The 25,867-nt window shown below is 45.5% G+C and overlaps 1 protein-coding gene across 10 annotated transcripts in view; it reads left to right on the plus strand.

The window, feature by feature from the left end:
* The first annotated feature begins 439 nt into the window (after window positions 1-439).
* The window catches only part of Mrps35 (mitochondrial ribosomal protein S35), a 30,895-nt gene continuing 5,467 nt past the window's right edge, over window positions 440-25,867 (plus strand). The window contains 7 exon segments of one of the 10 annotated variants that reach the window (NM_001106628.3): window positions 440-576; window positions 3,832-3,869; window positions 5,809-5,976; window positions 8,053-8,113; window positions 14,623-14,762; window positions 18,731-18,840; window positions 20,409-20,478. In NM_001106628.3, coding sequence (NP_001100098.1) covers window positions 471-576; window positions 3,832-3,869; window positions 5,809-5,976; window positions 8,053-8,113; window positions 14,623-14,762; window positions 18,731-18,840; window positions 20,409-20,478 — 693 coding nt within the window. In that variant the 5' untranslated portion in view covers window positions 440-470. 10 annotated transcript variants of the gene reach the window in all.

The following is a 25,867-nucleotide window of genomic DNA, read 5'->3' on the forward strand; positions in this document are numbered from 1 at the left end:
AGAGGTGGTGCATCAATTAAGCAGGAACTACTCTTCCAAGGGACCCAGGTTCGGTTTCTAGTACCCACAAGGCACCCACTAGGAAGTTCACAACTTTCCTAACTTCATGTCCTCTGCTGGCTGCAGTGGGCAATGCAGGCACATGATGTGTTTGAGATATGCAGGAAAACACAATATACGTAAAATACATAAAAAGAAGGGAAAGGCGAAAAAACGACTTAGAGCAGCCAAACAAACAAACAAACAAACAAACAAACAAACAAACAAACAAACAAACCCAAAACAGTAGACGCAGATTGTGACACTTCTGGGTCAGGGTCAGAGTGCCCCTCATTCCACACCAGTCAAGCTGGAGCCACAACTCCGCCAACCCTTTGCCCAGTGCGCTTCCGTTCCCAGGTTACGCACTTCCGGCCCCGCCCCGCCCCGCCCCCTCAGCGCTTGTCCATTCTGGCTCGCCGTCCTTCAGCATGGCTGCCGCTTCGCTGCAGCTGAGGCTGACCCTATACCCGGGAGCGCGCGGCCTGCGCACCTTCTCCTCAGTCGCCAGGCCCGCGGCTCCAAGAGCCGGCCCGCGTGAGTGGGGGTGCGCCTCCGCGGGCTGGGGGGAGAAGGGAGGCTGCGCTGTCCGTGACCTTCCTCCTGTGTTTCTCTGGAGGTCGCCACGCATTTCCACGAGTGCGTTCGCTGAATCCGGCTCACCTCAGGGGTTCGGGGCGCACTGTGGTATGAGAGGCGGTGCAAGCGTGGGACCGGAGTGATTACAGCGAGGGGAGCTGCGTGCACGAGTGGGCGATAGGAAAGGCCCGGCCAGGAGCGGGCACCTGCTGCCACCAGGACCTTCCTGCGGCCTCTCCCTGAAGGCTTGCTTCATCCTTCCGCGCTTGCACCTTCTCACAGCACATCGTGCCTTTCCACTCCCTTGTTCAAAAGCTACAAATGGTTTTCGGATAAATTATAGATTACTTAGTCCATCATAGTGGCTCGTCATAGCCTTAAGATGTGTCCATCTCCAGAATTTCTCTCTTTTATTCTCTGAAGTAGAAGAGTGCTAACCAGAGTTGCAGAGGCCGGCATTCTATCTAAGTTCTGATCTAGTGCGTGGACACAGGTAAACAGTTACAATAAAATTTACTATCGTGAAGAAAAAAGAAAGCAGGGTGTTGAAAACGATATGCTGTTGAAGAAGTGGCTATAAGGTGAGATAAGACAGTGAGGAGAGACCTTTCAGGAAAAGACGTTCGAGCAGTCACAACGATTTTGAGAGAAGAGCGCTGTTCTTCTCAAAGAGGTTAGGCTTGCCCAAGGAAAAGAAAGACACCTGGGCCAGAGATCTTCTAGTAAAGGGTAGAGTGGCAATCCAAGATGTCAGAATTAGAGTAGTGGGCCGAGCTTTAAGGATTGCGGGCATTTGGTTTGGCTTTGAGCTTGGATGTTGTTAGAAGTTGAGGAACACACTGGAATAGAGAAGTAACATGATTTCTACGCGTGAAGGGTCACTGGCATCTGTGTAGTGACTCACTTCAGCAGGGTAAGACTACAAGACCTCTATGGAGGCTGTTGGTAGTCCAAGCAAGGTGATGGTAACCGTGCAGAAGGTGATTTGGGTTGTAGGATGTAATTTGAGGATAAAGCCATTAATGGTGGATTTGATGTGGGCCTTGAGGATAAATCCTTCCCTGAGCCATCGGATGAGTGTTAGTACTGTCTACAGGGATTAGAGAGAAGGAAATCCAGACCTTTGCCGAGCCTGTCTTGTTGAAGCACATTAAATATGGTGGCCCTCTTCAGTTGTCTGTCCTTTTTTCAGTATCAGCCGCATTGAGTTTGCATCTGTTTCCTTGTTTCTATTTTCTATGCTCTCTCTAATCTACAGTATAAGGTCAGATAAGAGGAGCATTTGTTGATGTGAACTAAATGCAGCTGTGGCCAGGTGCTGTGTTGGAATAATGTTTCTCAGTAGCAAGTGTCTACTTGTGCTGTGAGGACTTAATCTGATGTTGAGGCATTTCTGGTCAGCATCACTGAAGATAGGATGATACCCATTTCTTTGTGAATTCAGTCCAAAAGTGAATAGTACCATAAAAGGCCCATAGATTGTCCCACCATAGCAGGGACTAAGAGTTCCTGTAGCAATTTCTGCTTCTTTAAATGTACTTCCATAAACTCATCTTTACCTTCTGGCCAAGGGCATCTCTTCAGAATATTTTGGAATACTCAAACTTCCATTATTGAAAAAGGAATTCCTCTTAGAAATTTAAGCTAGCAAACACATGCCCCAAGTCCACTGCAAGACCATGAACAGTGCCCAGTCAGAGCTGAGATACCAGGTATCTGGGGTTCCTAAAATTACCCCATCACCCATGAGGGCTGCCCTCTCCTCTCTAGAGTTTGTTATAAAATCCCTACTTTAACCTGTTTTGGGGTTTTCTCACCAAAAACACCCAACAAAGCATAGGTTGTCAACAAGAAGAACAAAATATATAATCAACGTCATAGTCTAGCTGAGAGGCAAGTACTGCCTTAAAAGTCTATTTTTCTAAAACCCACAGAATGAAATGTTGGGTAGTGATGTGACAGACTTGATCACATTTTAGGGAGGATTGTGGGAGGACTTTGGAACTTTGGGACAAAAGAGCCATTAAGTGTTAAGAGCTCAGTGGGCTGCTCTCTCAGAGCTGTGACTGTAAGAGTGTTGAGAGCAGTGCAGAGACAGAAGCCTGACTCGTTATATCAGCTTGACACAGTTAAAGTCATCTCAGAGGGGAAGCCCTCAGTCGAGAAAATGTCTCCATAAGCTCCAGCTATGGGGAGGGCCCAGCCCATTGTGGTGTCCTGGGCTGGTAGTCCTGGGTTCTGTAAGAAGGCAGGCTGAACAAGCTGGTAAGCAGCACCTCAAGGCCTCTGTGTCAGCTCCTGCCTTGTTTGCATTCCTGCTGTGGCTTCTTTCAATGATGAGCTATGACATGGAACTGTAAGCCAAGTAAACTTCTTTTCCAAGTTGCCTTTTGGACTTGGTGTTTCGTTGCAGCAATAGAAACGCTAACCAGGACAGGTAGATAAACTGGAAAGGGCTTCCCTAGGAGACTTGATTCGCATGGTCAGGGAAGTGTAGACATCCCGTGACAGACCATCTGCAGGCTATATCAACACCAAGGCAAAATCTGCATCGTACTCATCATTGTGTTCCTGATTATTGATGAATAGTAGCCCTCGAGTTTTGAAAGAAGGAGCATTTTGGGATGAATAGAAATATGTCAGATGAAGAAACAGAGTGGGGACAGGGAAGGAGAAGAACCAGGATCTCCACGTGGAGAACAAAGTTGAGCCTTGGAGACAGGGCTGGGAACATGGCCTGGTTCTGAGAGCTCCTTGCAGCTGTGGAGCTCTTAGTTAAGGCTGGAGACTGTGGACCAAAGCTCATGAGTTTTTTTTTATAATTTTTGTCATCGTATATTTGTCATCGGACGTCGGGCATTTCAAAAGAACTTACTGTACTCTAAACCTTAGAATTAGTGAAAATATTTTCCTAGTTGGGTATGGACGTTGCTCATCTGTAATCACACTTGAGAGACTGAGGCAGAAGGATTGTGGCAAGCTGAGGGCTAGCCTGGGCTACAGTGTAAGACTCTCGTAGAAGGAAGGATGTATTTCTTTAGATGCTGAATTCACTATATCATAATTGCCATGGAGTTTCTTTATCCCCATTATTCAAAACTTGGAGAAAGCAGGTTATTGTTCAATTTTCATGTTACTAAATACCTTAAGTCGTGTTAGAACTGCAAGCCAGTGATCTTGAACAGTGGTTCATTATACATTCGTGTCTTTTAGGTACAGTATCCAGAGGTGAAAGGCCGATGAGAAGAAAGGTACAGATGTTTTTATTCGACTTTGCTCTCTCCTAATGATTTCTAAAGCCCAAAGGAGGCTTCACAAGGTCTCGGGCTCAGACCTTGCTAGCCTCTAGGAAGTAGACTCACTCATACATGCCAGAAAGCAGGTGTGCCCAGAATACAGACTATTTGATGATGCTTTCAGCAGTCAGTATTAATCTCACCAGTTTTTCTCCTCTGGGCATTGTTAGGAGTTCAGGTCAGTTGATGAATATGGAGTCCAAGGCCCAGACTGTGGTCATCTAGTGCAGTGATTTTCAAAGGAATATTTTCCACTCTGGGACATGTACCACCATGATGTTGAAATTTAGATGGCATGACTAAATTTTGCCAGCCTAAACCCCACTTTTACAAAGTATTTACTTTTATTTATGAATGCACAATTGTGTGTAAGTTTATGTGTACCACATGCATGTCTAGTGCCTGTGCAGGCCAGAAGAGGACATCATACTCCCTGGAACTGGAGTTGCAAATGGTTCTGATATGATAACAGGGACAGAACTTGGGTCCTTTGCAAGAACAGCAAATACTCTCAACCACTGAGCCATGCTAACCCTAAATCCTACCTTGTGTATGGGGGCCATCTACTTCTATGTAACACTTTAAAATACACGTGTGTGTTAATGTGATTGGCTAAGCTGTCAAGTCATTTATCTCTGGGCCTAGGAGACATACATTTTAAAACCCGTTTAACCTTGATTACCTTATCTCAAATACTTATTCTTTATTTTTTTTTAATTTAAATTACATGAATTATTTATGTGTGAGAGTGTGTTGTGTGTGTGAATGTGTGTGCATGGGCACACACTGTGGCATATGTATGGAGGTCAGAGGACAACTTTGAGGAGTCAGTGCTCTACTGTGTGGGTCTCAGGGATTGAACCCGGGTTGTCAGGCTTGCTGGTCTGTGCCTTAACTTGCTGAGCCATCTCACTGACCTGTAAATGCTTACACTGTTTTACCTCCCTCATTCCCAAGTTCTCCCCATTACCAGCCCTTTCCCCACGGTTTCCGCCTCCTTTTGAGGTGGGAAGGTGGAGACTCCTGTAGCCCATGATGGTCTCAAACTTGCTGTGTAAAAGTATGACCTAGAACTTCTTAAAACATGTTTGAAGATTTCTTCATTTTTATCTTATGTGTATGAATGTTTTGCCCGTATGTGTGTATGTGCACCATGTATGTGACTAGTACCCAGGGAAGCTATAAGACAGTATCGGATTGCCTGAAATTGGAGTTGCAGACAGTTGTGAGCCACCATGTGTTGTGGGTGTTGGGAACTGGACGTGAGTTCTCTGTGAGAGCAGCAAGTGCTCTTAAGTGTTGAGCTATTTCTCCAGCTCCTGACCACTTCCCAGGAGCGGGCATTGTAGGTGTGCAGCACCATTCCTAGTTGCTGGGGTCTAATCCAGGCCTTCGTGCTTGCTAAGCAACTCCCTACCAAGTGAGCCAGGTCCCCAGCTCTGTCTCCAAGTTCTTAACATTTCCTTGTGTTTGATGTATATCACAGATATAAGTTTAAAACTTCATGAACTGATTAGTCCCTGTGAAGAAAGTGTGGCATTGAAGGAGATCTCGTCACCATTTGAAGCAACTGTGCAGATGTTTGTGCCGAGATTTGTTGGGAGCCAGCCTGCTTTACTCACCACTGTTGTGTAGCGTGTTGTGTAGTGTGTGCACAGGTGGAGTCTCCAGACACAGCTCCGTGGGGTCGGTTCCCTCTTTTCACCTGGTGTGGGCTCCCGGGGCAAATTCAGGTTGCCAGGTGTGCAGAGCAAGGACCTCTCACTTTTTCAGTCCTTGAAATCAGGCTTTGTATAGGGTAGTTCAACTTTTATGTATCTTAATTACAGATTTTGTCGTAAAGTTAAAAAGTAATGTTTATATTTAAAGATTTTAAGTAAGTCATGTTTCTTAGGCACTGCCTCCTAGGACGGAGAAGATGGAGACTGACCAGGACTGGCCCAGCGTTTACCCTACTGCTGCACCGTTTAAACCCTCGGCTGTTCCTCTACCTGTTCGAATGGGATATCCAGTGAAGAAGGGTGTGCCCATGGCGAAGGAGGGGAATGTAGAGCTTCTAAAGGTAAGCGGCTGGTTCAGGGCTCAGCCAGCTCCTCTGAGTGCTGGTCCCAGACCCACCCCACCCCGGAGTGCAGCGGAGAGCAGCGCATTGCGTTTTAGGTCTCTGTTTATACAGGTACTGGTAGATGCTGCTCATGGTAAAGAAAACTCAGAGTCATAGGCATTTGACAAAGACTGGTCCATCCTGTGGCTTCTCGGTGCCTTTTCTATTGTATCCTCCAAGTGTAATAAGGGAAGATAAGGTGACTGAAAATCAGGAAGCACAGATTGAGACAGTCGTACCCAGAGTGGCCTCGAACTCAGTATCTCTCGTCTGCTCCTGCTTCCCCCTCCCAGGTGCTAGAGTTATAAACCTTTGCTAAAAGAAGGGAGGAGCAGAACCCGGCGAGGGGTGTCCCACACAGTGGGGTGAGTGCGATTGGTGGAGGAGAGCATTTCCAGAGACAAGAAAGCAGACACTGATAGAAAGAAGTCTTCAGATGAGGAGACCTTAGCTCCTGAGGTGATGGCATGCGTCCCTGAGCCTGTCACAGCCTCAGCAGCATCAGCTCTTATTTTTCCCTATTGGGATTACGCTTTTATGTTCTAAAATAAGAGAATAACAGCAAAAAAGCCACCTATCCTGTATCAGAGTTTTGTTCCTTTTTCCCATGGATTTTAAGTAAATATTTTCTGATCAGGGGCTGGAGAGATGGCTCAGTGGTTAAGAGCACTGGCTGCTCTGACAGAGGTCCTGAGTTCAATTCCCAGCAACCACACGGTGGCTCACAACCATCTGTAATGAGATCTGGTGCCCTCTTCTGGCCTCCAGGCGTATATGCAGGCAGAACACTGTAAACGTAATAAATAAATAAATTAAAAAAATATTCAAGATCCGTGGCATAGTTTTAGAATAGCTTTCTGCCTTTTAATTTTTTTTCCAAATGAGTTTAAGATAAATTGCTTTTTACATGCTTAACATTATTATATAAAGTATGCTGGTAGGAGCTGGAGATGGCTCAGCAGTTAGGAGCACTGGCTGCTCTTCCAGAGGTCCTGAGTTTGATTCCCAGCACCCATGGCCGTCTGTGACTCCAGTTCCAGGGATTCAAAGCGTACTTCTCACGTATTCCTCCAGCACCAGCCATGCACAGTATAAATATATACATGGAGGTGGAACATTTTAACTGTTTCTTATTTGAAGATATCAAATCTTTGACCTTTCCTAAATTTTGTTTGACTTTATGCTCCACTGTGTCATGGCTCCCTAACTTTATTAAGGTAGTTGATGGACAGCTGGGCATGGACAGCTGGGTGTGGTGGGATGTCCTAGCGATGCCAGCATTCGGGAGGCTGAGGCAGGAGGATCGGGTGTTCATATCAAGTTCCAGGATAGCCTGACTATAGGAGACTGTTTCTCAAAAACTCAATTAATTAATAAGTATAGTCAGCAGTTTCGTCAATATTTGCTAGCCTTGTATTCAGTTTATAAAGTGTTTATTATGTGCAAAGTAAGCATAATATGCCAGGTTTCTTGGAGAACTGTGTGATTGACAGATTCTGCCCTTGGTGCTCTCAGAATTTTTTTATTTTTTATTTATGTTTTTGTCTTTGAGACTGTATTGCTGTATAGCCCAGGATGACCTTGACATCAGGCTCTTCCTGCCTCAGCCTCCCTGAATGCTGGACTTGCAAGTGTGAGCTAACGCACACTGCATGCCTTCAGGTTTATACTGTACCTGCACATGAATAGTGTATATGTGGCATGAAGAATGCTATGAACGTGTTTATTTTTTCACATGGTTGCTATCTTACAAGACAACATGCTGTCGGACTCCAACGCTTCAGTGCTGAGTCTCGTGGGTTCTACTTCTGGACTCGATACCTGTGCTTAGAACTAATGCTGTAAAGAGCTGTCCCATTTTATTTAGATGATTCACTGGGCCTGTGGTTTAGTTGATAAGACTATGATCCTTTTCATGCGTCCGTGGCATAGCTTATTCTGAGTTTAAAATTATTCAGCAAACAGTGAGACTCTGGGGATTTGGGGGAGGGAAATTTGGCCATAATTTATCCTTTTAAAACATCTCTGTTTTAGATCCCAAATTTTCTGCATTTGACTCCTGTGGCAATTAAAAGGCACTGCGGAGCTCTAAAAGGTACGTTTTCTTCTGGGAACATACAGCAAAGAACCTCAGTCCTAAGGAGATATATCACTGTGTCTTTTCCCATTAATTTTAGTTAGTTAGTAGGGTTTTGTTCTTGTTGCTAGGTAGCCCAGGTTGGTCTGGATATTGCTATGTAGCCCAAGCCAGCCTGAAATTCATGGTACTCCTAACTCAGCCTGTTAAATGCCAGGGCTCCAGGAGGGCACCACTTTCCTGTCTCTCTCCATTAAACAAAGATTTGTACATTGTTCAAGGTGTCAAGTATATAAGCAGTTTATGCTTGTTACTATTATCATGGCCTTGCGTGTGGATGTTTGACCTACCTGTATATTTGTGCACTGTATGCATGCAAGGAGGCCAGAAAAGGGTCTCAGTTCTCCTGGAATTGGAGTTAGAGATGGTTGTTAGCCAACACTGGGTAATGGGAATCAAACCTAGGTTCTCCACTCTAGAAAAACAGCCAGTGCTGTTAGCTGCAGAGCCACTGTCTCTCAGCCCTTTTATAAATAACTTTTTTCCTGAGTACTACAAGGTCATAAAAAATAAACAGGGGTTGAAACGGAGGCGTGGTTATGCACCTGCAGTCCTTGCACGTGTAGGGTGAGCCAGGATGCTGGACAGCTTGAGGCTAGCCTGGACTATCACACTATCAAAAAACCAAACTAACAAGCAAGACACAAAGAAACAAAAACCAATAAAGCCATATATATATTTTTAAATCACCACATGGTAGACTCTGTTGCACCAGTTCCATTTTACATTTAGAAACTAAACATCGTCATGAATATTTAGTGGATGTGGATGTGCAATAGCAGAAGCAAGTGGGCACGATTATCGTAAGAGTGTGAGGCTCGGTGTCTTGAGTGTGGTGCGGCTGTGTTTATATTGTGCTCTTTCCACTGGAATGGGCTAACATGTTTATAGAAGTTGCCAGATGACTCTTTAAGAAGCCACTGTGAATCTTTCCTAAAACACTATTCTGCAGGGCAGTACATTCATCTATCCCTAAACTGGCTTGCTACATTATCACATTCTTGGTCTTCCTTTATCCCTAAACTGACTTGCTACATTGTATCACATTCTTGGTCTTCCTTTATCCCTAAACTGGCTTGCTACATTATCACATTCTTGGTCTTCCTTTATCCCTAAACTGACTTGCTACATTGTATCACATTCTTGGTCTTCCTTTATATTGTTCATTCTGTAAAATGGCTGAGTTCAAATGGAAAGTATATAATTTTAAAAAACATAATTTGATTATCTTTGAAAATTTTATACATGCACACAATATATTTTCGTCATATTCACCCTAATCCTAACATGATACACCTTCCAGTCCCACATTCATTACCTATTTATTTATTCATTTATTAGATGAACCGCTGAATTGATTTTGTTCTGCCCATATATTCAAGGGTGTGGGGTCATTCACTGTGGCATGGGCTGACCTACTGGGGTTAGGAACTCGGATTCCCCAGGTAGACATCGGCTATCAACAGCTGCTCAGCTATGGGTGGGATCACAGCCCCTCCCCACTCCACATGACTATTGTGAACTTGTATGGGCAGCCACAGCCACTGAGAGTTGGAGAGCACAGCAGTTCTTTCACGTCCAGAGGACAGTTTCAGTCTAGTCTTCCCTGACCTTGGCTTTTACAGCTTTTCTCCTCCTCTTCTGTGATGGGCACTAAGCCTTGGGGAGTGTTGGGGCTATACATGTCCCATGTTGCTGAGCGTCCCACAGACACTTTAGCCAGCCGTGAGTTTTGCATTAACCACTGTTCCCTGCACAATGCTGCTTTGATGTGGTCCTGGAGCTGCCCAAACTTATGGGTGTGGAGAGATGGACTTAGACGGCAGTTTCCTATTGTGTCTGTTAGCCAGATTATAGCAGTTCATCCCGGGGCCATGAGGCCTCCACTCAAGGGTTCTTGATCAGGTTAATAGTATGAACACGTGTTTCCTCCCATGGAACAGAACCGAAATCCAATCAGAAAGTAGTCACCCACGTAATACCTGTGTCCCTGCACACACACGGACATACCTTGCCACATCATTTGTTGTAGTTGGTCATCAAAACTGTTGATGACTTTTACCCCAGTGGCCTGTATAGTAACTTCTGGAACTGTGGTAAGTAGCCAGTGGGGAGAAAGCTTCCTGGTCAGTACCCATGTGGCTTCTGCATGTCACATTTCTTTTTTTTCTTTCTTTTTTTTTTAATTAACTTGAGTATTATTTACATTTTGAGTGTTATTCCCTTTCCCGGTTTCCGGGCCAACATTCCCCTAACCCCCCCCCTCCCCTTCTTTATGGGTGTTCCCCTCCCCATCCTCCCCCCATTGCCGCCCTCCCCCCAACAATAATGTTCACTGGGGGTTCAGTCTTAGCAGGACCCAGGGCTTCCCCTTACAATGGTGATCTTACTAGGATATTCATTGCTACCTATGAGGTCAGAGTCCAGGGTCAGTCCATGTATAGTCTTTAGGAAGTGGCTTAGTCCCTGGAAGCTCTGGTTGCTTGGCATTGTTGTTCATATGGGATCTCAAGCCCCTTCAAGCTTTCCAGTTCTTTCTCTGATTCCTTCAACGGGGGTCCTGTTCTCAGTTCAGTGGTTTGCTGCTGGCATTCGCCTCTGTATTTGCTGTATTCTGGCTGGATCACATTTCTTTAGCAACAGTCTCCTTTCAAGTTCTGGTGGATCACCAGAAGTAGTGGTAATAGCCATCCGGTTCCAGAGGTCTCCTGACTCCCCGAGAACAAGTCTGGGCAGTGTCCCACCAACACTGGGCTTGACAGGCCACCAAGCCTTGATTCTTGCTTGTGGCTGGGGAGAGGACTTGTTGAGTTAGAGAAAGCACTTGTGACCGGAAAGAACAAACACTGCAATTTTGTCAGTGGATTCAGTGACTAAGGCTCAGACTTACCTATGCAGGAGGATGCTGTCTGTGGGGTCAGCAGCGGGGTTCTACACAGCAGTTATCCTGGAGTTGGTTTGTTTGTTTTTAAAATTGTTTTGAGACAGGTCTTGCTGTGTGACCCAGGTTGAACTGAAACTTGCTGTGGAGAGCAAACTGGCTTGTACTGTGCAGCCTTCCTGCCTCTGCCTGCAGAGTGTCGGGATTACAGGTTTGACCTGGTTAATTGTTAACATTGACAAAAAGTGATTGTGTGTGTGTGTGTGGGGGGGTCAAATAGTAGAAGCCTCCTGCTGTCCCATACCTGCCTCTCATCCTAGAGCAATCTTCTGGTCATTACTGAGTTCTTGTAGTTACTTCCAGAGGACTGAGTGTGTTCGTACTTATAACATGTACTCTGTATGCCATGCGTGCATATGAGTAGATACATAACAGAAGTGACTGCAGGAGCATGGCCCCACTGCCGTCTGCTGACTCGAGCAGTGCCTGTTGTTCCCTGGGTACCTGTATTATGGCTTTCCCCTTCCCATGTGGATCAGTAGTACTTTTTCCTCACTGTGACAGCACCAAATGAAACAGCTTAGAGGAGGGTTTGTTTGTACTCATAATTTGAGACATTATAGTCTGTCGTGGCAGGAAGCATAGCTGTGGCTCCTGGCTGACTGTCTTGGCAGATAACCCCACACCAGTTTCCCCAGCTAGGCCCCACCTCCCAGAGGTTCAGTAGCCTCCCAAAGCAGTGCCACCAGCACACACAAGTGAACCTATAGAAGCACACCATGCCCAACAGCGTCAGTACACAGACACGTTTTCACACGGTTGTGTGTGTATAACTATGCTATATTCTGACATATTCCCACACGGTCGTGTGTGTATAACTATGCTTATGTTCTGACTTACTTTAATCTGATTTGCATCAGCTTATGTATAGATAAGCACCTCTGATTCTGCAGTTGAGTTAATGCCATGGGGATGCTAACCCTAGCTACCCTGTTACAGGTGTTCTGCGTGTTCAGAAAAAGGAAAATGAAATCTAGGACATTTCTAAAACTGACAACTGTTCAGATTGGAGCTGTAACGGTCAGATTGACACCCCCCCCCCTTTTTTATTGGCTCGTAAAAGCCAGTTAACAAATGCATTCCTATACACCATGGTAAATTTCATTTTTTACCTCTTTAATTTAAAAATGTTTTAAATTATATTTTATTTAATCCCCCCCCCCATGTGTGTGTGTGTGTGTGTGTGTGTGTGTGTGTGTGTGTATTTGTGTGCACTCTTGTGTGCGTTAGGGCAAGTGCTTACCATGGTGTGCATATGGAGGTCAGGAACAACTTATGGGAGTCTGTTCTCTCCTCTCAGGACATGAGTCCATGGGATCGAGCTCACGCAGCCAGTCTTGGCAGCAAGCCTCTTTACTCACTGAGCCATTTTGCCAACCCCATTTTTCCTCTATAAACATTGTCTTTTAAACATGCGTATACGCCAGCAACTGATAGTAATGATAAGGGAGTTGTCTAACTCCTAGTCAGAACGAGGCTTTTGTATAGCACATCTAGGAGGACAGGACTGTTTCCTACACGCATGCATTTGCCTGTTTCCTTAACTGATAGTAATGACAAGGGAGTTCTCTAGTTCCTAGTCAGAACGAGGCTTTTGTATAGCACATCTAGGAGGACAGGACTGTTTCCTACATGCATGCATTTGCCTGTTTCCTTAACTGATAGTAATGATAAGGGGGTTCTCTAGTTCCTAGTCAGAACGAGGCTTTTGTATAGCACATCTAGGAGGACAGGACTGTTTCCTACATGCATGCATTTGCCTGTTTCCTTAATTACACTTCTGCCCTCCCTGGATTGGAATCGTATCTTCCAAAAGACTCAGGGTTTTCAACATTTCTTCCAGTCTTTGTTCAAAGTAGGTCACTTCAGATTGTATATCTAACTAGCAAATGGAAAATGTGAAATGCAGGAAAGTTCAGTAATTTACCAAAGCTTGAATAATTTGTGGAGAAGTTAAATAAAAGCCAAGGTTCTTCAGAGTCTGCCCGATGCTGTGCCTATCAGATGAGGAGACGTTAATGGGGTCTGTTATGTGCTTTCCAGTTGGCTGAGCTTCTCAGACACATAATTTAGGTAATTTAATGTAAAATCTGTAATTATCATCTGGTGATTGAAATGACTTATTTGCAGTTTAAAAGAGAAAAAAAATCCTGTGCAAAAGCAAAAGCCCTTGTACTTCTTCCTGACTGCGCCCATGTTAGAGTAGTATGTGCTTGAGTCCATGATAGGTGATGGATGGCTGTCCTTCTCTTTCTCAGGCCACAGTGTTCTCCATTCAGTGATGCCTCACTTCTCTCAAAACAGGTCTTAGGGGTTGGTTGTTTTGTTTGAGACAGGGTCTTGTAGGGTAGCTCAGACTGACTGGTACTTTCTACGTAGCCCAGGGTGGCCTGAATTCATGGCCCCTGCTGCCTCCATACAAGTCAATGATGTCGGAGAACCTTTGTAACTCAGGGACATTTTATTGACCCCGATCAAGCCTAAAGGAAGAAGTTGGGAAATTATTAACTTGGAGAAATGTCACAGAGGAAGGACTCCTCAGTGTCTCCTAGGTTATCTGTCCACCGTGATGCCAGCCTCCCTCTCAGTGTGCCTTGTAGGAGGAAGCCTGGGTTTCTGAGGTCTAACGTTATAACCCAAGGAACCAATAACTTGGAGTTGTTCTTAGAGTGAGACTCTTTAGGGAATCAGAAGAGACCATCATGAAAGAGGCCTTCCTCCTCAGCTCAAATCTCTTTCTGTCCTGACCTGAGTGGGTAAGGCATGTGAAATCACACACTAATAACTAATAACTAGGAACTGGCAGTTACCCCCATCAACAAGTGGGAACTGAGTTTATACCTCTGCTCGCTTGGGATCAGAGAGCCCTGTCCACAGTGCTGGGGCCCTCTTCCTGGGCTGTGCTGCTTGAAGATGAGGTCAGTCTGTGTCCCATTGCCCCGCTGGCTCCTCAGGGCTATGCGGAAGAGCAGGAGGTAGTGTTGGGACCGACTTAGGATGACGCAGGTCAGGCAGGTCAGTTTCCGGAAGGCTGTCGACAGGACTTGAACTCCTTCAGAGATTTCAGCTCCTTTCAGCTGATCTTGTGTAGTGATGTTGATTTGTGAATGAATCAGGATTACTTCTTGCTCTTCACAAGCAGTAAACTCTGGGCACCAAGCTGTGAGCCTTTTGTTGGGAAGTGGGAGTTAAATCAGTTATTTACAGAGCCAGACAAACCCATCAAGGCGCTGTACTTAATTTCAGTGCTGGGGACTGGGCCATGGCATGGTAAGGCCCTCGCCCCTGGCTCTACCCCAGCCCCTGTCATCTCTGCTCCCCGCCAAACATAACTTCCTTGGGTCATTCTTTTAATCAAACGTTATGACTAGGATGGACACAGAAGAATGGGGTGAGGATGGGCAGCATGGGTGTTATGCAGAGGGGAGCCGGTGCCTCCAGAGTGCTTGGATGGAGCCTGTCTGCTAGCCACTTTCCAGAGGGAATCCCTTGCCGAGCTGTAAGTGACATGACTTTGTGTTCTCAGATTTCTGCACTGAGTGGCCAGCTGCACTCGACAGTGATGAGAAATGTGAGAAGCATTTTCCAGTCGAGATTGACACAGCGGATTATGTGTCATCAGGACCGTCCATTCGAAACCCCAGAGCGCGAGCGGTAACTTTAAGGGTAAGCTTTTTAAATACCGGGTCCTTAGGTACAGTTTAAGTACGTTCGTCCTGCTGCTTGTGCAGCCTCCTGTGTTTAGTGGGAATGCCATCGTATTCTGTGTGCTTGTGATCGATTGCTGTTTGTAATAGGAGTAAGCATCTCTAGCAGTTACTAAACACTCGTTGGTTTTGTTTTGTGGGGTTGGCTCTCTCCTTCCACCTTTACATGAATTCGAGGGATTAAACTGAAACGGTGTGGGGAAGGTGACCAATAGTGTAGTCATGGCTTGTCTTATTGTGGAGACCAAGTCCCTAACAGAAGCAGCTGAGGGCAGATGTCTCTTCCCTGGCAGTTTCATGGTGGGGAAAGCATGGTGGCAGGAGAGCCCCTATCCAAGATGGCAAGAGCGTGGGGGCAGCTTGCTCACATCTCTGGATCTGCAAGCAGAGAGCTTGGCCTGGAAATGGAGCCAGGCCATAACCTTAGAGGCCCTCCCTCCTTCCTGCACCCCAACTCCAGCCAGACCCCACTTTCCAAAGGTTCTGTAATATCTCAAAACAGTGTCACCACCCAGGGACAAAGTGCTCAAACACATGAGCTTGTGGAGACATTGAACCAAACCTCTGCAGTACCATTCAGAAGGATCACATTCATTTTTGTGTCTGTGTGTGTGGCATGTGTACATGTATGTGTGCTTGCTTCTCTGTGTATGTGGTGTGTGCATATGTATACGCTTTCTGTGTGTGTGTGTGTGTGTGTGTATGCGTGTATATGGTGTTTGTGTGTTCATGGACTCCTGTTTGTGAGAGTACAGTCTGTGTAAGTACGTGTGGAGACCCTACGATTGCACTGGGAATTACCCTGGATTACTCTCTCCCTTGTTCATAAGGCAGGGCCTTTGATTTGAACCCAGAGCTTGCCAGCCTAGCTGCCCAGCTTGCTCAAGGGATCCCTGTCTGCCTGCGCTGGACTTACGGCAGCCCTCTGACATTTATGTGGGGGCTGGGATCTGAACACAGCCACCTCCTTAGCCTCCTCGCAGATTATAATTCTAAAGGGTGAAATATGTATTACATTTTTCTCAATAGTCAAAAAGTAGTTAAGAATTAAAGATACTTTCTGCTTGTCTAGAACTTTACTTTTAAAAGTGCTTTCTTCTGTTAATCTTGTGCATTTCTGCAAAAATCCTGTGAATTAAGTTATCCTGAGAGCTGCGTCCTATCAGGAGGTAAAGCGACTTAAGGTTACAGAGCAAGTGGCAAACATAGAAGCCTCGTTCAGCTCTTTGTGAGGTAGCAGAGTTCTGTCACATTTTGTGTGCATTTGGGGACACATTCACACGCTCGACCGCCCCTCAGTGTTGTGTAGTTCTTGTTAATTTCATTTCACCACAGTCTCCCGTGTGAATGTGAGTCTTGGAAGAAAGGCTGAGATGGCACTTGGCCTTGAGGCCAGAGTGTTTGTTGGTCCAGCTTACGGATGAGGAATTTGTAGCGTTTGTGGGCTGGCAGGTGGCGTGCGTGTGCCGTGCAGACCCTGAAGAGCTACACAGCGTCTGGTAAAGTCTCTTATGTAAGATGTTAATGTGAATACGAGTTTTAGGACAGCTGTTGAATACTAATCAACACTGATGCCACTTTTTGAACATTGGCATAAAAAATGGAATTTAAAATGTCATTGCTTAATGTTAGGGTTTCATAGATGTTTAAACAAGAAAAATTACTATATCCTTATCACCCTGGTATAAAAGGTACTCATTTTTTTCTATGTGTTGTCACTACACATAGACACATGTGCATACATTTGCATTGTTATAAAGTAGTACACTTTGCTATTTTCATAAACTATTTCTCCATGTCATCATCAATCAGACTCACCATAGAATGGGTTGCTTATCTATAAATTGATGCCCTGCATGTTGAAGCAGACTCTGCCCAGAAGACAGGAGATTCTCATTGCCTGCAGATTACAAGTGTGATATTGAATTATTTTCTGAGATAGTCTTACTGTGTAACCCCAGCTGTCCTTGAATTTGGGGTCCTCCAAAACGCTAGACCTCCTAAATGGGGTGATAGGCACAGCCCCATTCCTTTCTTTTTAAACTTTGTATATTAACTTATTAAATACTTACTGAGTTTTTTCAAGTCCCACACACTTGCCAAGAACAAAATAGACATTACACCCTCAGAGGTTTGTAATTCAGTGAGGATGAGGAACTATGTGAGTGAAGGGAGCGGTTGTGCTGTGGTGTCTTGAGTGAGGGGCAGGGTTATTGAAGTAAGAGACAAGGACCAGCAGAATCCTAGACTCCCGTTTAGCCTTTTCCAGAGAATGAATCCATGCTTGCTGTACTATGGTTATGACTCCGCCTGTCCCTGAAGGCTTGTGTTTTGGGGGCTTGGTACTCTGTGTGGTAATGATGATCTGGGGTCTGTGAGGGTTCTTCAGTTGTACAGTACCCACTGCATCTTAAAATCCCAAAGTGCTCTGAGAAATACACTGTAAAAATCCAATTTAGCGATGGGCTTGGTGGCACAGGCCTGTCTGGTCCTAGTATCCAGGAGGCCGGGGTGTGAGCATCTTAAGTTTGAGGTGATTCTGGGCTGCCTGACAAGTACCATGCTCTGAGGCTGTCTCACAACGAGAAGAAAGGACCTGACTGAACTTGGCATATCTTAGATATATCTAGTAGAAGTAAAAATGGCCTTTACCTCTTTGCAGTGCTGGGGATTGTACCCAAGGTCCTGCACATGAGCTAAATAAACACTGCACCACTGAGCTGCAGAATCACCCTTTAAAGAAAAGATTCTGAACTTGGAATGTAGCTAAGTGGCAGAGAGAATATAGCTAGTATGTACCAGACTGTAGTTTAAACCCAGTGTGGGTGAAAGGGAGTGAGGGGAGGACAGAGAATGATGGCTTTTTTCTAGGTTCCACGTCCTTTAAAAAGTTGTGTTCGTGTGTGTGTGTGTGTGTGTGTGTGTGTGTGTGTGTGTGTGTGTGTGCGTGCGCGCGCGCGCACATATGCCCATGTGAGGTTTGTTGATTGAGCTCTGGTCCCCAGGCTTGGTGGCCAGTACTTTGAGTCACTTAAACATTTTGCCAGCCTGCAGCCTGTGGGGCTAATGTCAGCTTCTGAGGGATGCCAGGCTGAGTGACTGCAGCTGTTCCTCCCTGCGGATGTTCAGCCTCTAGAGCTTTCACTGGTTAGGGTGCCTCTTACAACCCCAAACAGTTACAGTGGTGTGCTGGCCTGGTCTCACAGTTAGAGTGATGTGCTAGCCTGGTCTCACAGTTAGAGTGATGTGCTAGCCTGGTCTCACAGTTACAGTGATGTGCTAGCCTGGTCTCACAGTTACAGTGGTGTGCTGGCCTGGTCTCACAGTTAGAGTGATGTGCTAGCCTGGTCTCACAGTTAGAGTGATATGCTAGCCTGGTCTCACAGTTAGAGTGATGTGCTAGCCTGGTCTCACAGTTACAGTGGTGTGCTGGCCTGGTCTCACAGTTACAGTGGTGTGCTGGCCTGTTCTCACAGTTAGAGTGGTGTGCTAGCCTGGTCTCACAGTTAGAGTGATGTGCTGGCCTGGTCTCACAGTTACAGTGGTGTGCTGGCCTGGTCTCACAGTTACAGTGGTGTGCTAGCCTGGTCTCACAGTTAAAGTGATGTGCTGGCCTGGTCTCATGGTGGAGTGGTCTGTTACTCTTGCTTCTGTTGCCCAGCTATACCAACAGTGAGTGGGTCTGTCCTCAGTGCTTGTCAGTAGCTTGCTGTGGGTCTGCAGGGACTGTGCTGCGCTAGCCAGCACTCTGAAAGCATCCGAACTCTTTTTGCTTTACTTTCCAAGAGTGAGATTGGGCGACTGCTAACTCTATATGGAGAAGTTTGGGAAGCTTTGTCTTTGGGATTTGATTTGAATAACAGTGATACTTTTCTTCATGAAGCAAATTATATGATTTTTTACATAATTTTTCTCATATTTTTTAAGGTTAAACTTTCCAGTTTGAATTTAGACAATCATGCAAAGAAAAAACTTATTAAACTTGTAGGCGAGCGGTACTGCAAGACTACTGATGTGCTCACTATCAAGACAGACAGGTGGGTGCCGCCGAGCAGGCTACTCTTCTTCAATATGTGTGTGCCTACATGTGTGTGCTTCTGTGTGTGTGTGCCTACATATGTGTGTGTGTGTATAAATATGTGCTTCTGGGTGTGCCTGCATATGTGTGCTTCTCTGTGTGTGTGTGCTTCTGTGTGTGTGCCTACATGTGTGTGCTTCTCTGTGTGTGTATGCTTCTGTGTGTGTGTGCCTACATGAGTGTGTGTATGTGTTCCTGTGTGTGCCTACATGTGTCCTACATGTGTGTGCCTCTGTGTGTGCCTGCATGTGTGTGCTTCTGTGCGTGTGTGTGTGTGTGTGTGCATGCACACGCCTCTCTGTGTGTGCCTCTGTGTGAGCTTCTGTGCTTTTGTGTGTGTGTGTGTGTGTGTGTGTGTGTGTGTGCGTGTGTGCTCGTGTGTGCGCTCACCATCTGATAATGCTGCTTTTTCTGTAGATGATAGTACCTGTCATTTATCTGGTTATATAGTTTATGCTAGGAACTACTTAAAGGACTTTTCATTTTATATTTAAAGAGATTTGAGGCAATTGTTACTTTTTTCTATTTTTTTTTTATTACCCCAAAAGTACCACATGCCATTCTTAGGACGTTTTACTGAGTATCTGGATGTCACTTCAATTTGGAAATAGCCACAGTGGACATTCAGTGCAGCTCATTTTGGAAGAATCAACATCTGCTTTTTAGAGAAAATATTTATTTCTATTTTATGTGTATGAGTGTTTTGCCTACATGTATGCATGTGTACCCTGTGCATGCAGCATCCTTGGAGGTCAGAAGAGGATATCAGATCCCCTGGAATAAAGTTACCGATGGCTTGTGAACTGCCATGTGGGTGCTGGGCCCAAACCCAGGTCCTCTGTATGAGCCACCAGCTCTTACCTGCCGAGCCTCCCTCCAGCCTCACTTGTCCCGCTTTTTTTTTTTTTTAAACATTTTATTTATTTTATGTATATAAGTACACTGTTGCTGTCTTCAGACACACCAGAAGAGGGCATCGGATCCTGTTACAGATGTTTGTGAGCCACCATGTGGTTGCTGGGATTTGAACTCAGGACCTCTGGAAGAGCAGTCAGTGCTCTTAACCACTGAGCCATCTCTCCAGCCCTTGTCCCGCTTTTAAATGGACTCATTAGATATGTTTGTGCCGTTCTCTTGATCATAAGCACTGAGATGGTAGAAAGCTTGGCTTGGACATCATTATGTTTAAAGTAGCTTAAGGATTAGTACACAAATAGCCTCATTAATGATTAGAGGAAAGAAAGAAATAATAGCAGTATTTAATATCCTGAATATTCCCACTTTCCGTCTGTCTCTCTGCCCCTCCCCCTCTTTCTTTCTCTTCAAGACTGGGTTATATTATGTTGTCCTACTAGTCTGGAACTCACTATGTAGACCAGGATGGCCTCAAACTCACAGAGTTCAAGCTACGTCTGCGTCCCAGGTGTGCCACCAAGCCCGGAATGTCCTGTGCACCACAGAACAGAGAATGCTGCCTGCTCTCTTTAGAACGTCTTACAGACTTTGCCCTCTCCCTTCCTCCTGTAGATGCCCTTTGAAGCGGCAGAACTATGACTATGCAATGTATCTCCTTACAGTCCTGTACCATGAATCTTGGGTAAGTGTGTGTGGACGAGGCTGACTTTTCAGAGTGCTGTGCATGGCAAAGCCGTGTGATGCACTGCAAGTGTGTATGAAATGTGTGTGAACACAGTGAGGTAGTTCATTTGGTCCATCTCAGGACAGTGTTCCTGCCTCAGGCTGCTGAGTGCTGGCATTGGAGGCCGGTGCACCCGACCCGCTCTTAGGTACAGCAGTGGAAGCAACAGTGAGAAACATCGTGGTATTCATTCACAGAAGACGCGTGCTCTAATGGAATCATGCAGAGAGAGGCTGCTTCTCTGTGGGCATGGTTCTGTGTTGGACCCTTCGTGGGCATCTCCCTGTGTATTGTGACAGCCCCAGGGACTGATTGGGGAACACAGGCAGATGTTTCCAGACTGGCATTTTGCCTTTCCTAACAACGATCTGGTTTAATTCATGAGTGGCAAGTGAAAGGTAAATAAATGCAGCTTTATTTCAAGATTAGTAAATAACAAACATAGTCTCCAGTCATTTTCTTCTGCAGGATTCTCATTGCTGCCATTCATCTGTGTTTGTCTGTATCCTGACTTTGGAAATAGCATCTTGGTGGCAATTAGTCTCTTTCCTGTCAATTCATTGAGACCTGAACTGGGCTTGGGACAATTAAGTTTGCTTTGAACAAGAACATGCTTGAGTTAGTTACAGGTCCATAGCTACTGTCAAAGGAGTTAATAACAAGTAATAAAAGCCGGCCAGTTCAGAGTCTCTGATTTTGCCAGCTGCCCGGAAAGTGAATACCCACAAAGGAAGTGGCCGGCACAGTACACTCAGTGAGAGTTGGCTCACCAGAGCCTTTCTGTGGTTCTGTGACATAGAATCCGGTAAGCCTTGTGTTCTGGATTCATGCAAAGACTTTCACCTTTCATACTAATCACCTTGATACCAGAGTCAGTCAGCCACACGTAACTGTTGTAGACACTGGAGTTAAAGGGTCCTGTATTACACTTGGCTCTTGGCCTTTCCTGACCACGCCCACCAGTGAGGACGTGTAAGCTGCAGAGCCTTGCAGGGCTGCTGGGGCAGTGCTGAATGCTATTGAATACAGTTCTTTTCCTTCACCAACTCGGAATTTAAACTCAAAACCGGTGCTAGTCAGTGCCTGGTGTTTGACCCAGTGTTCAGAGCTCTGCCCCATCCACTGCCTTCTTCTCAGTAGTCTGGTCTCTGAACATTTAGTGCTCAGACATGAATGTCCCCTGGCTTTTTAGCATTTCTATGGAGTTTACTTCTGGAAAAGTGTTCATCTAGACCTCCATGTCAGGTTGTTTTTGTGTAGTAGTCAAAACAAGTTAACTGCAGCCATGTCAGTCATTCTACAAAGCACAGCTGGACGGGAGGCCAGTGCTTCCAAGAACATTCTTTGAGTGCTGAGAGTAATAAGAGACAAATCTGTGCTAGCGTCCTCAGACTTGCTAAACTCTGGGTTAGTGTTTCAGCTTGTGTTTTATGAATCAACCTTCAGCCTGTGCAGCCATGCAGACCTGGTGTCTAACTGCTGTGAACAGAAACCATGACCAAGGCAACTCTCATAAGGATGACATTTAATTGGGGCTGGCTTACAGGTTCAGAGGTTCAGTCCATTATCATCAGGGCAGGACCATCCAGGCACACATGAGGCTGGAGGAGCTGAGAGTTCTATATCTTGTTCTGAAGGCAGCTAGGAGAAGACTGGCTTCCAGGCAGCTAGGATGAGAATCTTAAAGCCCACACCACAATGACACACCAACTCCAACAGGGCCACACCTAATAGTGACACTCCCTAGGTCAAGGATATACAAACCATCATACCTGGGTACTGTGACTTTCTATACTGGTCATTGTTTTAATCACTGAAAGCCATATGTAAACCATCTAGGCTAACACTAGGTTTTCTAAGATTTTGGATGGAACAGAGAATTTTTTTTTAAATCTACCAAATAGTGGGCTTTCTGTAATTGTCCATTATTTTTGTTAAAAATATTAAAGTGAGATTTTTTTCTTAGAATTTCAAGTACTTTTATTACATATTCCTGCACACAGCCTACACATTTAATTTGATAAAGTTCTGAGCCCTGAAGTCAGGCCTAAAGCATGCAACCTGACTGCCAAAAACACTCCTGGCTTTGAAAATGACATCATCTCTCAGTCGGTATCTGTGTGGGGTGTTGGGGAGTTAGCCCAGACGCTTCTGTTTGCTGAACTGCAACCCCAACTCTGTATTAGGTTAGATCACGTGATACTTACCAAGAGCGTTCACGTTAAAGGGGATCCTACCGTAAATTCGCTGATAAAAGTGAAGAGGCACGCAAGCCAGAGGGCACCTGCTGAACGTGCAGGCCTGGCCATCTCTGCACCCGTCACTTGGGCTCAAGGCTGGAGACTCTCCCCGCAGACCTACGGATCACTTTAGCTCTGGCATCACTTAGCACCTTGACTGGGACTGGGTGTCCAATAAGAAGTTAATTCTGTGGCAAAAGCACAACTGGGTGCTTTCATGGCTTCTGTTGAACATCTGTTCTTCCAGTACCTTCCATTTTCCCTCCTGCCCAGAGCAGAGGCAGGTCTAATGCTGGATGAGTGCTCAGCTGTGACTTCCCCTTGGCGTGAGGCTCACCACCAACACCTTCCTAATCGGAAATCGTCTCACCATCCAGTTCCTCTCCCTCTCTCCCTCCCTCTCACCATCAACCCCACCTTTCCCAATGAGACTTTTGGGCTAACAAATAACAAAGAAAGTAAGCCAGGAAGTGGCAAGGGAACAATTCCAGGCTTTGAATACTTCACAGCACGCACATGCACGCACACACACACACACACCATGTTTTAAAGGCATAAAGCATTTAGTGCTGGGTCACCCTTTCTATGTTGTTGCTGACCCTGAAGATTGGTAAGAAAAGGCTGATTTACTTCAACTTTTATTTTTTATGTTGAGTTTTGACCTGGGGTGGGGGTGCCCAAGGTCATAAGAGATTATCAGCAGAGGAACTCAGCCCTGAACTGCATCTACAGTTGGTCTGTCACTTCAGCGTGGTCCTGAATTTTGTTGAGCTTTGACTTCCGGAAGATTCAATAATCAGAGCTGAAAAGCCCAACTTGTGCTGCTATTTATCTCCTTGCGTTAGGAACTGAGTAGTGGAGGAGTCACCTAAGTCCCTGACTCACTGCAGGCCATGGTGGTGTCAGCCTCACTGTGGAATCCCGCAGCTTCTCAATCTGTAGGGTAATTTAGAGGCTCTGCAGCACCTCTGACTATTCATTATCTTATAATTGTTAATAAGGGAACTAATTAGAAGCCTTTCTAAAACGACAGCTTTTATGCTGACTAGAGTCAGGACTGAGTATGGCTAGAAGTGTGGGCAGGAGGATGGAGATGTTTGTCAGGGAGGAGTTTGGACATGAGTAGAAGCAGCAGCGCTGCCTCCAGGAAGACCTTTCCTCCGCCACTCTCTGAGCTCTGCTTCTCTTTCCCTCCAAGGCTAAAATAAAACACCTGAGAGTTAATCCATTCTCTTCTCCCTAAGTCTAGTACATTACCAAGTCTTCCCTGAATCTGCTGCACTGTTTCCCTCTTTATTTCTGCTGCTCCAGCCCATGTAGATCTTCCTTGTTCCTTCCCTTGAGTCACTGTGGCAGCTTCCTGGCTGGTCTCATCACTGGGCTTCCCATGGCTCTCCCAAGTCTGGCTCTGGAGTGTAACCTTTATGGCACTGCCCTCCCCATGCACCATGGCTTTGCAGACGTCCTTCCCTGTTGGCCTGCCTTTCAGATGTGTGTGAGGGACACCACTCCTGGATGCCTCCTGACATCCTCCTTCCTTCCTCCCTCGGGTGACATTGTTACAATCATGATCAGTGTCTGTGCACACATCTGCCTCACCGTGGGCAAGGACAGAGCCTCACTCCTCTCTGTTAACCCCAGCATCTGTACAGTATCTGGCACAAACACTCAGTGAATCACTTTTAAAACTGGTCCAAATCGAGTTGAACTCCTGGACATATGCAGTTAAAATTTAGCCTTGGCAGTTAACATAATTGGCAGGATTTTTTTTTTATTTTATTAAGACTTTTTTTCCAAATAAACTGTTTATGTCTATATGAATTACATGTTTGTTCTGTGTGTGTTTGGGAGAAGAGACACACATGTCATAGTGCCCTGTGGAAATCAAAGGGCACCTGTGGGAGTCGGGTTTATCCTTCAGAATGGGTCCCAAGGATCAAACTCGGGCCACCAGGCTTGGCTTGGCACCAAGTGCCTTCTCCTACTGAGCCAGCCTAGGTTGTTTTTTTAATGGTTAAACTGTTTTCCCGCATGTAGGACAACAGTGTCCTTGTAATCATAAATAGTGGAATATTACTATGATTCATAGACACAGAGTTGTAAACACAGCGAGTGGTAGGAGGTGTCAGATCTGTGTGTAGGACACAGTTGCTTCTGTTCTGCAGTGTGCTGATGTCACATTAACTAGATCCATGCTCTCTAATTAAATCTGTGCTTACAGAGGAGAGAGATACTAGGCGATCCTTTTGCTCCGAGAGTCTCTTACCAGGTCTCTGTGTTCCTTAGAACATGTTGTTCTACCACCAAAGCCCATTGCGGTTTGGGGCAAATTATTTAATTGCTCCAGGCTTGAGTTTCCTGGTCTGTAAAATAGATAATAGCTGTAACTCACAGGGCTGTGTGAGAGGCCGGAACTTAAAATAGTGCCTGGTATGGAGAGTCTCTCGGCAGCCCTTTGACTATGTCTGTGCCATGTGGCCCTCCCCAACCCTCTCTCCCTTGACTGCTGAGCTCTGCTCTGTTGGGACCTTTAGGAGTCCATTCTTCACTGGGATCCAGTTTTCTGCAGCCTCAGGCCTCCTGCTGAGCTGAGAACACAGGAGAACACAGTGCCTGGCAGAGCAGCTAATTCATAAAATGTATTGAATGAATGAATAAATGGATGATGGAGCCACCTGGGGAGAACAGGATCAGGTGGGGTGGGAAATTGATACTTCTGAGATTGTGGTCAGTCAGGGAGAAGGAGGCATGCACTCCGGTGTGTGTGTGTGTGTGTGTGTGTGTGTGTGTGTGTGTGTGTGTGTGTGTGTGTATGTGCGTGTGTATCTGTGTATATACATATGTGTTCGTGTGGGGTATGTGTGTGTGTATGTGCGTGTGTATCTGTGTATATACATATGTGTTCGTGTGGGGTATGTGTGTGTATCTGTGTATATACATATGTGTGTATCTGTGTATATACATATGTGTGTGTATCTGTATATACATGTGTGTTTGTGGTATGTGTGTGTGTATCTGTGTGTGTGTGTGTGTGTATATATATATATATATATATATATATATATATATATGTATGTATGTGTGAGTGTATTTCTGTCTATACGTCT

This window comes from Rattus norvegicus, chromosome 4, assembly GCF_021556685.1.
Source record: "Rattus norvegicus strain SHRSP/BbbUtx chromosome 4, alternate assembly SHRSP_T2T, whole genome shotgun sequence".
Taxonomy (NCBI): domain Eukaryota; kingdom Metazoa; phylum Chordata; class Mammalia; order Rodentia; family Muridae; genus Rattus; species Rattus norvegicus.